The sequence below is a fragment of the Rattus rattus genome, chromosome 6, assembly GCF_011064425.1.
Source record: "Rattus rattus isolate New Zealand chromosome 6, Rrattus_CSIRO_v1, whole genome shotgun sequence".
Classification (NCBI taxonomy): domain Eukaryota; kingdom Metazoa; phylum Chordata; class Mammalia; order Rodentia; family Muridae; genus Rattus; species Rattus rattus.
The window spans coordinates 58778997-58796925 of record NC_046159.1 but is presented as its reverse complement, the minus strand read 5'-3'; the positions used below and the strand labels follow the sequence as shown (position 1 = coordinate 58796925).

The following is a 17929-nucleotide window of genomic DNA, read 5'->3' as shown; positions in this document are numbered from 1 at the left end:
TGAAGTAGAAAGTGAATCGTGATGTGTGGGCTCCAACCCCCTCCCCACTGTGGCCTTATAACTGCAACTCCTTGGTACAGTGGTCTAGGGAGAATATTACTGCCACCTCTCCCTGAGACATTTAGCAATCTGGAGCCATTTTTGGTTGCTACAGTGGGTGGTGGTAGAGGGTGTTACCACCCTCTAGAGGGTGGAGATCAGGGATGCTGCTGTCTTACGATGTGCAGGAAAGGCCCCTGCAATCGAGAATTACCCAGTCAAAAATGTCAACAGTAACCAGGCTGAGAAGCCAGATCCTTCTATACCATACTACCCAGGCTAGAAAGCCATAGTCCCTGGCTTCCCTGTGGGCACTCCCAACTATACCGCCCTTCCTCTGGAAGTGTCTTTTCTGGCTTACTGATGAACCGATTCCTACCGCTGTATCTGGACTTGGATGTGAGAGAAGGGACTGGAGACCTTGTAACTGAGTCAGGCACTTTCTCCTCAGGGGGTTCTACCTATGATCTGGATCCCAGTTCATGTAATACTAGGCTACATGGTGACAAACATGTAGACGGAATGCGTAACAGTAAAGACTCTTCTAATTACTTAGTAATTGTAATTATACGCTATTAGGTGATACTAAATAATATTGCTGTCCGGTAATCAGTCGTACGTGGTTTGCACAGTGGGTCCAGGGCTAGGAGCCGTGCTTAGCTCAGGGAACTGACAGCTCATCAGATAGAGAGAGAGAGATGCTCATTGAAAGGCAGGATCCTGGGTCCTCTCCTGAGGGTCTGACTTCACAGTCAGAGTGGGCTCTAAGAGTCTGTGTTTTCAGCCAGGAAGAAGGGTGTTCTGCAGTAAGCAATCCAGGGGGTCACCCGTAAGAACCCCACTCAGTCTAATCCTAGGCTTGAGAATCGAATGTGGCGATTCTCTACATCTCTGGGAAAAATCTAACATTTATTTTCTCAAGGGTCCCATTTTTAGCTGAAGTATGGAAGGTGGGAGGCAGGATGCCTTTATGGTGGGGAGGTGGGACACTTACCAAGGAGCAGAGGGACAGACATTCTACCTGAAAACTGAATCTGGGTGACTTGGAGTGAGAGGTGGACGTACATTTGTATGGACAGGAGGGAAGGCTCTTCCCTGCTTCTTACCTTGGAGCTGGCCTCAGCACACAGTTCTAGCTCTGTTTGGAAATGAGAGTTCTTGATCACCAAAATAAATGGCTTCTCTGGTTACTTTCAGTTTCATTTCAAAGCTCCTTCTTTTCCTGACTGCTTCCTATTTGTGAGTTTTCAGTGGGCCACTTACTTTAACACACCAAGCACCGTGGACCCTTCAGCCAAAACTTTCTTCTAAGCAAAAATCCTGTTTGCAAGCACCTCCACACTAAAGTCAAGAAATTATCTCACTGAGTCGTGTGTGTGTGCGTGTGTGTGTGTGTGTGTGTGTGTGTGTGTGTGTGTGTGCGCGCCCGCGCACCTGCTTCATCTGACTATGATCAATTTAAAATTAAAATTTAATAACAGGAGAAATATTAAGTATTCGAGCTATGCCAATAATCCAAAGACTAAAGTAAAGCAGGTGGGTCTCTGTGAATCTAAGTTTCCATAGCAAGTTTCAAGCCAACGAGAGCTACAGATCTAGACTCCATGGGGGTTGGCGGGGGGCAGCAAGAAAACAAGACATCTATATAATAACAAACTATAATTCAAAGCAATATATCCCCACTGTTAGGGGAAACGGTGTGAACATCTCCAATCACCCGTAATAACTAACTAAAGCCTATCTTTTTCAGTTCTCCTGAGTTCTCTCACGTTCTGCTCCTTAGAATAGTGCTCTCATATTTCAAAAGCCTCTATATTCTCACTCCATTCTCCCGGTCTACTTTTAACTGTAGGTAGCCCCTCATTGGCCTCTGGGCTCACAAAAATGTGACACTCCCTTGAATTCATCCACAGATAAATCACATCAAAATACTCCCGTCTCTGTCCTCTTGCTGAAAGTCATTCAACAGACAGACCGAACCGACTCTCCGGTGACATGAACAAAATCTCAGTTGTGTGTCCAAAGCACAGCCTAAGACCATCCAAAGTTCCCTTGACCCATGTAGCCCACCCCCAGAGAGAAGAGAAGCCGTCCCAGCATGCCGGAACTTCACAGGACACGTCCACCTGCATGCACATTTCTGCCAAGCTTGGTGTTCCTGTGTGGTGTGCTTTGGCCGACTGAGCTCCCACAACCCAGCATGCAAATAGTGGGCGCTCACGCATAAGAACCCCGAGGAAAAGCCTGGACCCTGACCTCACCTATTTTCACAGCCTCCACTTTCAAGTTGAAATCCCAGTTCCTTGGCAACTTGAGGGACATTTTGCTTCCGACGTGGGTGAGTAGCTGGTCAAGTGGCCAGTGTGTCACAGGCTGTGCCCGTCTTGCTTTTCTGCTCTTCCCTTCAGTTCCTCTGACTTCTCTGCCTGGAGATGGCTTTGCAGTCACTCTCACGCTCCAGACCGATCTGCCCACGTGTCTCCTCCTTTCTCTCAGATGAACCGTCCATCCATCTGTCACTCGGGGATGGCACCCAAACTCCCCAAGTCCCACCCACAGTCCCCCAGGGACTGACGCCCTGCTTTGCGTTCAGATTTACCAGAAATATCCCCGTTGACACTGCCTCTTGGGAAGCTGAGTCCCTGCTCAGAAGAATCTCAGGCCTTGCTGAAGTGAAGTTGTGATAAACAACTGCTTTTTTTTTTTAACTGTCTGCTTCCTCGCATTTTGAGGAAGTGGGCGACTGTTCAGTGTTGTAGCGTTATGAGCACACTTTCTTCAGAAGACGTTGTTTAGAAATTGTGTTTGTGTTATAAGGCTGTGGTTTTAATTAAATAGAAAGAGAATCCCAAGGCTCTCACCACATGCCTCGATGCCTGTCTTCTCCTCCTCCTCGACTCAAGCTTTTGGTGTCTAAAAGCGGCCAGGCAGGCAGCCAGTGTTCAGCCCAAGTTACCATCTTTAAAAATCCCTGCTGTGTGAGGACCGCGTAGTTCAAATCTGCTAGGGTAAAAGGTTTCCAGTGAGCCCCAGCTTATGTGTGCTGGGCTGGGCTGCACTCAGGGCGTGTGTTGATTCCAGCCAGGCAGAACCAAAGGTCACTGCTTCTTCTCCCTTGTTCTCCTAGATGCTGGGGAGTTTACAACCAGACCACCATGTGTAAAAAAACAAAAACAAAACAAAACAAAAAACAACTCAGTTTTCCTCCCCTTTTAACAGACTCTTCCTGGGCCTCCATGTCTTCTTCAGAGAAACTGGATCCTTAACAACCGTGGGGTAAGAAGTCGTTACCCCACGAGCACTGATTTGACCTTCATCCTATCTAGTTCAGTTTGTGGCAGGTTTTTATATCTTTAACTGGGTCAGCTTAAGCTAGCGGTTACGTTTCTAGGCCTTTGAGCCAGACTGCTGTGTTCAAATCCTAGTTCTACCACCTTCTGGCTGGTCTGATTTTTTTTTTTTTTTTTTTTTTTTTAGGGTTGGGGACCGAACCCAGGGCCCCTTGCCTTGCTGGGCAAGCGCTCTACCACTGAGCTAAATCCCCAACCCTGGCTGGTCTGATTATTTTCTGTTTCGATTCTCTCATCTGTAAATGTAGCGATTAATAGAGCAACTGCACGGGGTTTTCTGCAGACGGCAGGGTCCAAGCATAACCACCAGGCACACCACGTGCCTGGGCTGCTCACTTCAGTTCCCCTGGACAACGGTGCACTTTCCCTCACCTCCCTCCCACAGGCTGTCAGCAGATGACCCAGCTTCCGGTTCCCTCAGCCACCTCCCGTCTCCCCCAGCTCAAATTCATCCCCTCTTTCTACTTCCCCTTGGATCTCTCTAATCTAAATTAGCATGGCAATGTTTTTCACATCTGCAATAAGAAAGAATCTCTTGACACCACTTCCTCCTTTGGCTATAGCCCATTTCTGAGAATTAAAAAAAAAACAAAACTAAGGACTGTTGAACTTGCTGTGATTTCTCCTTTTTTCTTTCCTGGATTTCTCCCACTGAAGCTCTTGCTCCCAGGACCCCATAGAATGGCTTCTCAAGGACACCAACAGCTTTTCTGTCACTGAACCTGCAGGTCAGGTCTCCATCTCACCTCACAGCCCTGGCATGCAGTTGGACATAGGTGGCCTGCCAACACACAACTCAAGCACTCTCATCCGCCCTGCAGGGGACTGTGGCTGGTCTGGTTGTCTGCCTCTTTTCTTGATGCTCTCTCTCTCTCTCTCTCTCTCTCTCTCTCTCTCTCTCTCTCTCTCTCTCTCTCTCTCTCTTCTCTTCTCTTCTTTCCCTGTAAGTCATGATTTCACCAGTGGGCTCCTCATACATCTTTACTATCTTGATGAGCGTGGCTGCCCTAAGACAGTTACCCCATGTAAATAATAATAATAATAATCATATATATATATATATATATCCCACATATAATGTATGGAAGTTTCCAGAATAGACCGCTTTTGAGTTCCAAGTTATGCACACTGCTGCTTTCATCTCCAAGAGGCACCACAGACTAATGCTATGTGAACACCGAAGGCCTGAGCGTGGAGACCCCGGGCATGTCCTTCTCCCTGGGAACTAAAGGGTTACACGGACCAATAAATGTATTTCAAGTCTCTGTGCTCATCTCCTCAGCTTACATTTCATTGGCCAACATGTCACATGAGCAAGCACACATCACAGAGACAGGAAGTACACACAGCTACTAGAGAAAAGGGACTGCCTAGCTTACCCGCTGCCAGCCAGTGCCACAGACGTGCTGGATTCCTTAACTTTGGCTCTGGCTCTTGGGGACTTTGGAGTCTCTAATCTACACTACTCCCTGACTGACCCAGCACACTGTTCCCTCTCTGACAGCCACCCCTGAGCACCATCCGGTGTAGCAGCAGCTCCACGGGGAACATAACATCCAAAGTTTCAGTCCTGGGACCTTTAACTTAGAAATTCCGACAACATTCTGAAGGTGGCCTTTAGAGACACATAGGGAACTTCCTGGGCTCTTTGGGGTGAGTTCCTGTGAGTCTTGGAAAAACATATGACCCATGGGGAAGTTGGTGTGCACACTCAGAAAGTCAGCAAAAACAGCAGCTATGGAAGGGCTGCTCACAGCAGCCCACAGAGGCTGGTGCTGGGTGTCAGATCCTGAGTGGGGGTAAATGGTGTCAACTCCTGAGGAGAAGTAGAAACTTGGTGTGGCCTTTGCTGCACATTTCTGACCTTTAGGGGAGGAAGAACTCGATGTCTATGAGTGAAGACTGAGTTAGCATTAGCAATAAGGAAAGCAAACCTCCATGCGTTTGCTCGTTCGTCCTAACCGTTTATTAAGATGTGAACGTCATGCTGGAGGAAAGTTCATGAACAAGCAACTTGGTTTCAGCCTCTCTCCTTCCTTTCTCTCCCCTCACCTCCCAGATGCAACCAATAGGAAGGAGAAGCCCAATTCAATGTCCAGCTAAATATAACAGGAAGAGGGATACGCTGAGGAACAACGGGGAGCTGTGAAAGGTCGTGTGGGAGAGGCATGAGTAGGACTGCAGAGAGAGGGAAGGCTTCCTGATGCAGCCTCTCTCACACTCTGACGGAAGGAAGGACCAGCTGTGCTGGTTCACACCTGTAATCTGAGCACGCGCAGGCTGAGGTGGGCAGATGGCCCCCAGTTTAAGAGGAGCCTGCACTTCAAGAGTCAGAGCCTGTCTGAAAGAAAGAAAGGAAGGAAGAAGAGAGAAAGAGAGAGAAGAGAGAAGGAAGGAGAGAGAGAGAAAGGAGAAAGAAAGAAAGAAAGAAAGAAAGAAACAAACAAAACAAGGAAGGAAGGAAGGAAGAAGGAGGAAGGTGGGGAAGTGGGGGGGGGAAGGGGAAAGGAAGAGGAAGGGAGACTGAGGGTTATAAAATGCACTGTCAGATCCTGAATGGGGGTAGAAACTTGGTGTGGCTTCTGCTGCACATCTCTGACCTTTAGAAGGGGTGCATTAGAGGAAAGGCAGGCTGGGGCTAGACGGTGCTGTATGCAGGGCCCAGGAAGCATTGGTGGAGTTTTGACTTCCAGGGGAATGGAGATCACCAAGGAGACCTCAGCTTGGCAACATCCCAAGTGAGAGGAAGGGTGGGAGAGAGGGCTGCACGTGGAAAGAAGGAAAGCCACATAGGAGTCTACTGTGGGGATGAGAAGCCGAGGGGGGGTGGGGGAGTCTTGCACAAGAAACAGCCGTCCTGACCCTGACTCTGGTGACTGGGACAGCGGCAGTTCCCTCCACAGATAGGAGATGTGCAAAACAGGCTGAAGCTTGATGTGGGGTCAGGGATTAGGAGCTGTGGACTTGGTGTGATGCCAGGCACAGAAGTAGGGTTCTCATAGGCTATGGTGGGGATAGTGGGGACCAGGTCTGTTTGGGGGCTTCCCTGGAAATGCTACCCCAAGAGGGGTCAAGAAGCAAGGGAGCAGGGATAAAAACACTGTCCATAAAAGAAACATCCCAGCAGTAGCCACTAAAACATGCCATCCACCCTCCACGCACAATCAGGGAAGCATCTGGAATGGGGGGAGGGGTGGTCAGAACTGGATAGATATATTTATGTATTTGTTGTCAAAAACATCACAAGGTCTCTCTGTGCAACTCTGGCTGGCCTGCAGCTCGCTGTGTAGACCAGGTTGGCCTCCAACTCAGAGATCTACCTTCCTCTGCCTCCCAAGTGACAGGAGTGCCACTTGGCACTTAAAGGCAAGTGCCACCATGCCCAGCAGGATGACACAACCTTTAAACATGCCATGCCTTTCCCTGTGATTTTTGAATCTGTGATTTTAGAATCCCACAAGTGATCTTTCTTAACATTTTTAATAAGCAAAAACCAGCCGTTTTCCCTTCACATGGACAGTGGTCCCCCTTGCTAAAGTCTGGTAGCCTCACCAAGTTCCCGATACTCCAGATAGCAGTAACTACTTCTACAGGGTGTCCTCGCTCTCTATGTGCTTGTTTACCATAGGTCTGGTCTATGAATGAGGCATGGTAGCGTGAGAGTAACCGTCATCCCTAACCATGGGATAGGACAACTATGACAGAGCCACCCCCACTCCTATGATCGACAGCTAACTTGAACACAGCACGCAGTGCCACAGCTGACGGAGACAGCCAAGCTGACCTTGCTGGTCCCTAACTGGCCAAACCCTCACACTCCTGGGGGCGGGGCCAAGGGTCCCTGTAGGCGTGCACTGCTGCTTTCTTTGAGCTCCTGTAAGACAGGTGAAAGCTCTGTACCCACATCTCACTTCAAAGTGAGCAAACGTGCAGGCTGCCGTGGGAGCAAATGCAGCCTGCTGTGGGATGCAGTGGGACTGAACCCGCGTCTCTGTGGATGTGAGTCCACCCATTGCCCCAGCTTGGTTGTATTTCATGGCTGTTTCCTGCAGGGATTAAATGCTGCTCCTGCATTGTGCCGACCTGGGACAGTGGGGGACACAACTTTTAGAGCCCACACTGTGTGTTAGGGATGAGCAGCTGCATCTGGCCACCTTGAATTGCAGACCGCACCGCGTTTGTCTTCTAAAATGTGCTGGAGATGCCAAAAATCTTTTTCCACCCGGATTGTAGCACACTAGCTTTAAGAAAACTGGGATTCTATGGCAGGAAGCTCAGAGTTCCTTTCTATTCTCTTGGCTAAATGGAAAAAGACTGTTGCAGAGTAAGATTTCTGCCACACTGGGTGGCCACCGGGAATAGCCTCCTTGCTCTGCCACAGAGTCTTGTCCCCGCCCGTGTTCTGGCTCATTGGTGACCACCACTATTTTCCCGGCCTTGGATCTAATGTCTGGTTAGTTTTGTGGAAAATTAAACTCCAATTTACCAAACTAACCCATAGCCAAGAATATTTGGAGATGTGGAGGTCTGAAAGGCCGGACCAGCATTTCTTGTACTGATGACAGTCTTCTAGAAGGTCGCTGTGTGGATCAAAGAGCTGATAGGAGACGTGCAGATGTTTTAAAATGGTGAAAATCCCCCAGCCCCACAGCCTCCTTGAACAGATTATTATGGGTTTCATTGTACTTGGTTGAGCCACACAAAACAGCCATACTCAATGGCTTCTTGACTTGCAGGGTTTTTTTCTCTCTCAAAATTTGCAATGGTTCAGTGAGATTGGGCTGTCTACAATTCAGCCATACAGCAAATGCTAAGGGAATCTTTCCCCTGTGGTGCTGCAGGCGCTGCCTGGGTGCTGAGAACGCAGCCAGCGCGGAGAGGGCAAAGTCTCTTGGAAGCTTGTTGTATGAGAGGAGACAGGCAATAAATCAAATAACTGTGCATGAGGGTGCCTTAGTTAGGGTTTTACTGCTGTGAATTGACACCATGACCAAGACCACTCTTCTAAATGATGACATTTCATTGGGGCTGGCTTACAGGTTCAGAGGTTCAGCCCATTATCAAGAGGAAAGCATGGCAGCATCCAGGCCAGCCTGGTGCAGGAGGAGCTGAGAGTTCTGCATCTTCATCTGAAGGCTGCTAGCAGAAGACTGACTTCCAGGTAGCTAAAGTGAGGGTCTTAAAGCCACACCTACAGTGACACACCTACGCCAACAAGGCCACACCCTCTAATAGTGCCAGTCCCTGGGCCAAGCATCTAAGGACCATCACAGAGGGCTTCTTAGCCAGTGGGGAGTAACTGTATGAAGATGGAGACTTGTCAGATTGGTGGGGGAGGGGCAACATGGCATTTTAAAGTAGCTGGATGGTAAAGTCTTCACCGACCAGAGAGCACTTGAGAAAAGACCAGAAGAAAGAGAGAATGAGACAGGTAGACATAGGTGGATGAACCGCACTCCTGAAGAGGTAGACAAGAGCTGGAGTGTTCGAGGGACGGAGTCCAGCCATGTATCTGGAGCTGAGAAAGGGGAAAGACCTGCTATCAGCCGTCTTCTACCCTGGTGGGCCTACCATCTCCTTCCGTGTACTTGGTTGAGCACCATCCATTCCACACTGGCACACCTTGGTACAACCTTGGTGCAAGGCTGGACTCAGGTGCCAGAGAGCCAGCATGTATCTGTGAACTCTAGCCTCTCAGCTATGAGTGGGAGCCTGTGCTCCTCAGAGGGACAAGGGATCAGAAAAGCAATCAGAAAAGCAAAAACCTAAGGAGGCTTCGGGCGTGTCAGCCATCGTAGTACACCCAACCACAGACTGCAGAGACCTGCAAAATCCCTGCTGAGACCAACACAAATATAACAACTAGAAGTCCCACAAGGAATCTGATTGACAGAGAGATGTGCTGCTCCCTACCTAAGGGGGTGGGAGTGGGGTCTGCATTCCTTCTGGGACATCAAGGTTGCATGTAAACAAAGCAATGAAATTGCCAGCCCAAAAGGAAAGCACAACCTGCCATCACCTTTGACCACAGCAGAGAGAGGAGGTGTCGGAGTCCCTCTGGCAAAGCTCAGACCAAGAATGCCTCCCCAGGCTTAGAGAGTAAGGCATTTCTGTGTCTGTTAGCCTGCTTGTGAGTGTCTGCACCACGTAACACTGGCCCTTGTATATGCTTGCATAGTGCTTTGCAAATTTGTACTTGAGCACTACTGAGTCCACAGGCAATCTGGAAAGGATGTGAGTTCAGAAGCCTGGGGTAGGATGAGAAATTACAGAGACCAGGAGTCTGACAACAGACTTCAAGGGCCCCAGTTCTATTCCCTCAGCTTTGCCCTGCAGGACACAGAGACGCTGACTGACCATTCTAAGCTTAACTGCTGTCTTGCGCAACAGTGAGTCGGTTAGCTCTTAGAGCAGTGATTGTGACCCTTTGGAGGAGGTCAAACAACCCTTTCACAGGGGCCACCTAAGAGAACATAGATATTTGCATCACAATTCATGACAGTAGAAAAATTACAAGTATGAAGTTGCAACAAAAATAATTTTATGGTTGGGGTCACCATGGCATGAGGAACTGTGTTAAAGGGTTGCAGCGTTAGGAAGGTTGAGAGCCACTGTCTTAGAGCTACCAGGGTCAAGTGAGATATTCCACAAAAAGCACTAAGTACAGTACTTAGCATATTAACAGGTTTTTTAATGCACAGTAGACAAGAAAATAATACTCATTGGTAAAATTATGAATCACGAAGATTCATAATCACGAAGATGGCTACAGTGTGCCATCTCTGCTCTAACTGGGGGAATACAGTCTGCTCTTCCTTTTTCCCATCAAAGCCACTCTGAAACAGATGCAGAAGGCCTGAAACAGGAAAGAGGAAGGGCGCTGTCCACAAAGCACTGTAGCGTTGAGGTGCTTAGGTGGTGGCTACTTCTAGACCACAAACCACTGGTGTGGTTTAAGGCCCCCCTCCTTGCCTGCCCAGTGGCCGAGCACATGTGCAGGCAATGACACACCCAACTGATTGACTTGGACATACTGGGTGAGAGGGCGGGAGATGTCAGGTGGGAGAAAGCCAAAACCTGTCAGAGAAAGGAGAGACCTGAGCCACAGAAATGCATACTTGGAATCCCGTGCACCTCAGGCTCCACAGAAAGGAAATGCAGTGTGATATTTGGAGAACTGCAATTCTGTTCTGACAAACGGTCTCATGTGATCTTGAAATTCTGATCTTCCTGCTTCACCCTCCCAAGTGTTGGGACTGCTAGTGTGCAGCACCAGATCCAATTTAGGTGGGGCTGAGTCTTGAATCCGGAGCCTTGTGATGCTAAATACACATTTTATCAACTGAGCTACATCCCCAGCCTCCAGAGAATGACCTTGGTGGATTTTGGTATTGATTTTTGTTTTAGTTAGTTTGTTTTTTTTTTTTGTCTGGGGGAAACATATATATGATCTATATAATATATAAAACATATACATATGTATAACATCATATTATCACATGCATGCCTAGTATCTTTGGAGGCCAGAGGCGGGTATCAAATCCCCTGGAACTAGAATTACAGACAGTTGTGAGTCACCATGTGGGTTCTGGGAGCTGCACCCAAGTCCTCTGCAAGAACAGCAGGCGCTCTCCCCTGTCTCCCACCCCAGAACTATGCCGTAAGGACAAATCTGGACTGTTCGGCACCAACTTGGCTGTCCTGAGATCATGAGATCCACAGCAGAGCTCTGCCAGAACAGGAAGTGACAACAGCTGATTCCAGAGCTGATATGAAACTCTGAGGTTCGAGTTGAGTAACTGCACATAGGAGAGAGAGGCTGGGGGACGGGGTGAACAGAAGCTGAGAGTTTCAGGGATGGCAGGACAGTGCACTGGCTTCCCAAACACTCCTCCTACTCACCAGAGCCTGGGTGTGTGACAATACTGACGCACACGGTTCTTCCTGCTTTACAGAACCATGTGGGACAGAAGAACAATTTGTTTATAGGGCGGGTCAGAAATCTGTATTCTGTTGGAGACATTCTTGGGGCCCTAGAAATATTCAATGCGATCCCTGAAACATGCAACATGCAATATACTCTGTAAGGAAAGGAATTAACTTGTGATTGATTGTTCTGATGGTTAAAGAAAAAAAGCAAGTGTTTTTTGGTCATTTTGATAAAAGAATCCTCTCTGGAGTTTATCCATTATGCAAAAAGGCTCTGTTTATGAAGTTTGAAGTGGTCATCGAATTGAAACTTGTGTTCATCTTTCATGTGAAACATAAGCATTTCCCCTGTGAACCCTAAATCACATTGGCTAAAATTGCTCCCAAGAAGTTTCAGGAGTGGATCTAGGTAGATGTGCCTGAGGAGGAGGAGAAAATAGCAGTGAGACTGTTATCCACAAAAGGGTAGGAAGAGGCCGCAGGGATAAGTCATTTGATAAAGTGCTTGCCACACGGGCCTGAGAACCTGAGTTCAATCCCCAGAACCACGTGCAAAAGCTGAGAGAAACGATGTTCACTTACCGTCCCAGTGCTGGGGGTGGGGAGAGAAGAGACAAGTAGATCCCCAGGCCTCAGTGGTCAGCCAGCCTAGCTTGCCTAGAGAGCTGCAGGCTAGAGAAAGACATTAGCTCAAAAACCAAGAGGTGCAGCTCCTAAGGAACAACGCCCACTGCTGTCCTCTTAGTTTTTATGTAGTCCAGGGTTCCAGCCCAGGAAAGAGTGAGGTCCACAAAGGGGAGACCATCCCATCTCTATTAACCTCATCAAGATCACCATCTGCAATGTGCACAGAGGGTTTGAGGACTTTGCCAGGAACCAGGAAAACACACACACACACACACACACACACACACACACACACACACACACACACACCATCTCAATTAACCTAATCAAGAAAAGCTTCTGCTCCTTCCAGTCCAAACCTGTGTCCTGAGCAGACCTGGGGCACTGGCTCCAAGCCCATTCCCACAACACCCAGAGGGAGCCCAACTCCCAGGTGCTCTGAAACAGGATCATAGGAAAGGCCACAACATCTACCCCAACACCTAGAGTAACTGGATCCCCCAGGGTGTAGGGACACAGGAACTCCTGCCCAGCCAGTGGCATGGGTTCCTTCCAGTCTGAATCTGCATCCAGAGCAGACCTAGGGTGCTGGCTCTGTATCCACTCTTACAACACCCAGAGGGAGCCCGACTCCCAGGTGCTCTGAAACACCCAGGATCACAGGATCACAGGATCATAGAGAAAGCTGGACTCTGAGGAGTTCTGACACAACCAGGATCACAGGAGGAACAGGCTCCAGGCGGAGACAGCAAGGTCAGGTAGCACTAGAGATAAACAGATGGCAAGAGGCAAGTGCAAGAACATAAGCAACAGAAACCAAGACTACTTGGCATTATCAGAACCCCATTCTCCCACTACAACAAGTCATGGATACTCCATCACTCCTGAAAAGCAAGATTTCGATTTAAAATCACATCTCATGATGATGATAGAGGACTTTAGGAAGAACATAAATAATTCGTTTAAAGAAATACAAGGGAACACAGGTAAACAAGTAGAAGCCCTTAAAGAGAAAACACAAACATCCCTTAAAGAAATACAGGAAAACACAACCAAACAGGTGAATGAATTGAACAAAACCATTCAGATCTAAAAATGAAAATAGAAACAGTAAATAAATCACAAAGAGAGACAACCCTGTAGATAGAAAGCCTAGGAAAGAGATCAGGAATCATAGATGCAAGCATCACCAACAGAATACAAGGGATAGAAGAGAGAATCTCAGGGGCAGAAGATACCATAGAAAACATTGACACAATAGTCAAAGAACATGCAAAATGCAAAAAGATCCTATCCCAAAGCATCCAGGAAATCCAGGACATAATGAGAAGATCAAACCTAACGATAATAGGTATGGAAGAGAGCGAAGATTCCTAACTTAAAGGACCAGTAAATATCTTCAACAAAATCATAGAAGAAAACTTCCCTAACCTAAAGAAAGAGATGCCCATAGACATACAAGAAGCCTACAGAACTCCAAATAGATTGGACCAGAAGAGAAACTCCTCCTGTCACATAATAGTTAAATCACCAAATGCACAAAACAAAGAAAGAATATTAAAAGCAGTAAGGGAAAATGGGCAAATAACATATAAAGGCAAACCTATAAGAATTACACCAGACTTCTCAACAAAGACTATGAAAACCAGAAGATCCTGGAAAGGTGTCATACAGACCCTAAGAGAGCAAAAATGCCAGCCCAGGTTACTGTATACTGCAAAACTCTCAATTAACATAAATGGAGAAACCAAGATATTCCATGACAAAACCAAAGTTACACACTATCTTTCCAAATATCCAGCCCTACAAAGGATAATAGACAAAAAAACTCCAACACAAGGAGGGAAACTACACCCTAGAAAAAGCAAGAATGTAATCTTCTTTCAACAAACCCAAAAGAAGAGAGACACACAAACATAATTCCACTTCTAACAACAAAAATCACAGGAAGCAACAATCACTTAACATCAATGAACTCAATTCCCCAATAAAAAGACATAGACTAACTGACTGGATACATAAACATGATCTAGCATTTTGCTGCATATAGAAAACACACCTCAGTGACAGAGACAGACCCTACCTCAAAGTAAAAGGCTGGAAAAAATTTTCTAAGCAAATGATCCCAAAACAAGCTGGAGTAGCCATTCTAATATCGAATAAAATTGACTTTCAACCAAAAGTTTTCAAAAAAAGGTAAGGAAGAAAATCTTCCACAATTTGCACAGAGGGTTTTAGGACTTTGCCAGGAACCAGGAAAAGACGAAACACACACACACACACACACACACACACACACACACACACACACACACACACACTGATTTCACAGCATGGTAGGGGACTTGCGGACATGAGTAAGCCAAGGATACTGTGATAACAACATGCCTCTGGCTTGTCCTCTGGGCCCTGATGGTAATTGTACGGATCCTTATAAAGGGAACAGAATATATGAGTAATAGAATATGAGGAGTGAGGCAGAACAGAGGACCAAGGGATGGCAGAAAGGAAGAACAGGACAAGGAGTATGGCAGATTCTAGAGGCTGAAAGTGATGAGGAAGTGCTTCCCACCTCATGTTCTCCAGAGGGAAGCAGCCCCAGTGACACTTCACTTTAGCCCATAAGACCACCCAGCTTCTAGACGACTGGAGAACAATGCTGTGACCCGGGATATTCAGTTTGTGCTTTTCGTTGATTCCACAGGTAGAACCTCGTACAACATTATAAAGTTAACTTGTTTCAAGGGTCCCTGTGGCAACTTCCAGCAAAACACTTTTCAATTTTCTTCAGAACAATATTGTCCTATGTGTGTGGCATATTTACTTTGTGCCAAATTCGAAAGTTGGTGTGTCTGTCAACAGGGAAGACACAGACAGTGAGAATTGAGGTTCTATGGCAGGCTATGGGAGTTTGAATGAGAAATGGCCCCATGGGCTCACTTGTCCCCAGTGGCATACTGGCGCTAGGGGTGATGGGATTGTTAGGACTTGGTGTTTTGCTGGAGGGAGTAGCTCACGGGAGCGCTTTGAGAATTTATAGCATTGCCCGCCCACTTCTAGCTTGTGCTTTCTGTTTCCTTTGTATAGGCAGACTGTGACAAGTTTTCCACTTCTACCGCTGCTGTGCTTTCCTTGCCCTATGGACTCTCACCCTCTGGAACCATAAACTGAAACAAACCTTCTTCCTTAACTTGCTTTTAGCCGTGGTGATTTATCACAAATTTAGCAAAGTAAAAGCTACCCAGACCTACATCCATGCTTCTCTGTGCATTTGAACCATTGGGCTTCTTGTTAGAAGGAGGAGAAAGGGTGGGGGAAGAGGAGAAGGAGGGGAAGAGGGAGGGGAAAAGAGAAGGGGGAGAAGGGGAGGGAGAGAGAAGAAAGGGAAAGACAGGAGGGGAGAGACAGGAGAGAGGGGGGAGGGGAGAGAAGGAGGAGGAGGGGGAGGGAGGAGAGAGGAAGGGAAGGGGGGAGGGAGAGGAGAGGGGGAGGAAGAGGGGGAGGAGGAGGAGGGAGAGAGGGAGGAGGAGAGGGAAGAGGGGGAGGGAGAGGGAGAGGAAGAGAAGAGTTTATTTCAAGAAGGCCCATGATTGATTATGTCCCAAATAGCATGATGTATGTCATTGGTGCCCAGACTGTACATAACCAGGCTCCAGAGTAGCACTGTCAACTGTATTGAAGAGCTGCGTCTATCAGATCTTCCCTTTAAGCTTCTCTGTAAAACTTCTACCTGGATGTCAAGTAGTACTTGCAGCTCATGGTTAGTTGTTCCTTTCTATGCCCATCAAATGAATCACATGGATTGCCCAAATGATGCCCAGCTAAAACTTCTCCAGGTAAAATCAGGTACTAATTCTAATTCTATAAGTAGGTCAGTTAAGCCAGTGAACCTGAGTGCAAAGAAAGTGGGACTCTTTCAACAAAGTCCAAGGTGATATCGTTAGAAAAAGAGAAAAAATTCAGATCACTATAAAATAGGTCTGTCACACACAGGTAAGAAAAAAAATCTCCACACATGGAGGTACTTAAAACGGTGTCTCCATTTTCACTCACACTTTAAAGAAGTCTACGATTTCCTGCCAGTGCCTCCTGGATGCAGTTTGTACATGGGAAATGGTAAGATTGCGTATCTAATTTTTAAATTAAACTGTGAAAGATTGAGTGATTGCTGTCAGCCTGGAGCAGTGATGTAAGCTGAGGACACGCAAAATCTGCCAGGCTCTGATTAAACTCTGGTCTTTGGCAGGGATCGAGGCTCACGCACAAAAGAAAGCAATGAATTGGCTTGGTTTTACAACTAATAAAAGCCTCCATGCCTTGGCCCTGAGCCAGATCTGGAGTCTCCGTCCTTTACATAGGTGGCCTTGGTTACACATAGCATGGGAATTAAATTAACATATATCTGACTATAACAGGCACTGAGGGATGCACACAAAGAAATGCTGCTGGACTGCCAAGGACCAGCCTCCGTTTAAAGAGGGGTTCTGAGGAAGGGGTATTTAGAAGTGACAAAGAGAATGACTCAGGTCAGTCATGGGGTACAAGCTGACAGTCTTGTGTTCTGCTCCAGGCAAGGCTCTCAGGAGTTCTCCAGATAACTTAATTCTGCAGAGCTGAGTCCTTTATTTACATATCAATTCAGTCATTTACTCCAGGTCCCTTTTTTGTTTATCCCTCAATCAGTATTCCATGACCCCAGTCTCTTGATTCTTAAAAAGAGACAGCAAGCACATTTTTTTTTAACCTTGGAAATGAATTCAGAGATCTGCCTGCGTTTGTAAGTACAGACAATAAGCTAACTGGGGAAATCCTGAGATTACCATTCCCACTACAGCCTGAGTTCAAACTAGCTCTGTCCCAGGCTAACCTTGAACTCAGGAATCTGACTGCCTTTATAAGCATAAACAATTAACTTAGCTTGCTGGGATCTTCTCCTGAAATCACCACTCCTCAAATCTCTTTATCTTCTTTCTTAATAACTTTCTGACAAGTGTTCATAGTGCAGCTGCCTCTGTTCTTTTAGCTCCACGAAGCCCCTCATATAATTCATATTACATCCTTATAGTTTACATAGTTGAGAAATTACACGTTTTTGAATTCATGTTTTCAGAGTTCTTTCCCACAGCCTTAAGGGTTGTCCTGAAGGTCGTGGTGTTCTACCATTTTGCTGAGACATTAGAGACACCCTTGCCTCCCAGACTCAACTCATGCTGTCTCTGATTATCATTAACCTTGGGAGAGGACATAGCCTGATAACCTTGAGAGGAGAATATTGAGAATATTTCCCAAAGAAGGAAGGGTGTGTGTGTGTGTGTGTGTGTGTGTGTGTGTGTGTGTGTGTGTGTATTATACAAACAAGCTCATTTCCCAACAACTGTCAACACATGTGGAAGCCCATGCCCTTCTGGCTCTGTTCCTTGGCCCAGACCATGTCATGCCATCCATTCCATGATCATGCAGGACTCAGCACTGGAAACACAGAAAGCCATAAATTAGGAGGGTGTAGGATATGCCAGTGTTGTGTAGTTATGATCAAAGAGAAAAATAGGCTGGAGCAAAACCTTACTGGGTTGAAGGAAGTTTGGGTCCAGGACTCTATAAAGTAGAATGCATGTGCCTATTTGGCATAGCCCCAGAGACTGTGGCAGTTTCACCAATCTGTCACCTAAAGATACCATCACATCACACGGTGAGGGTTTGCATAAAGCTCTGCTCACGTGTCCTGCATAGATGTTCTTCCTCAATCTGTACCAGCACTGAAACAACATTTAAAATAGAATTGTGAAAGTAAAGAGACCCACATTCCAAATCTCCTGAGTTGTTCATGAGAAAGTTGCTAATTCAAGCTCCACTTGTTACAGACAGGGGAGTCCAGGAGCCACCCCTTATCCAGATGATACACTGCAATGTTCTACCTTGAAGTGCCTTTGTGGTGTGTAATGGTTAAGACTAATTATTGTGTCTGTTCACAGCACTTGTACACT

At 46.8% G+C, this 17929-nt stretch overlaps 1 protein-coding gene across 1 annotated transcript in view; it reads right to left on the bottom strand.

Annotated features, from left to right (window-relative positions):
* Arhgap25 (Rho GTPase activating protein 25) overlaps positions 1-2734 on the bottom strand; it is a 75629-nt gene extending 72895 nt beyond the window's left edge. The window contains exon 1 of the mRNA XM_032906153.1: positions 2301-2734. Within this exon, the coding sequence (XP_032762044.1) occupies positions 2301-2361 (61 nt within the window). The 5' untranslated portion in view covers positions 2362-2734. The remainder of the gene's footprint in view (positions 1-2300) is intronic.
* Positions 2735-17929: the final 15195 nt, after the last annotated feature.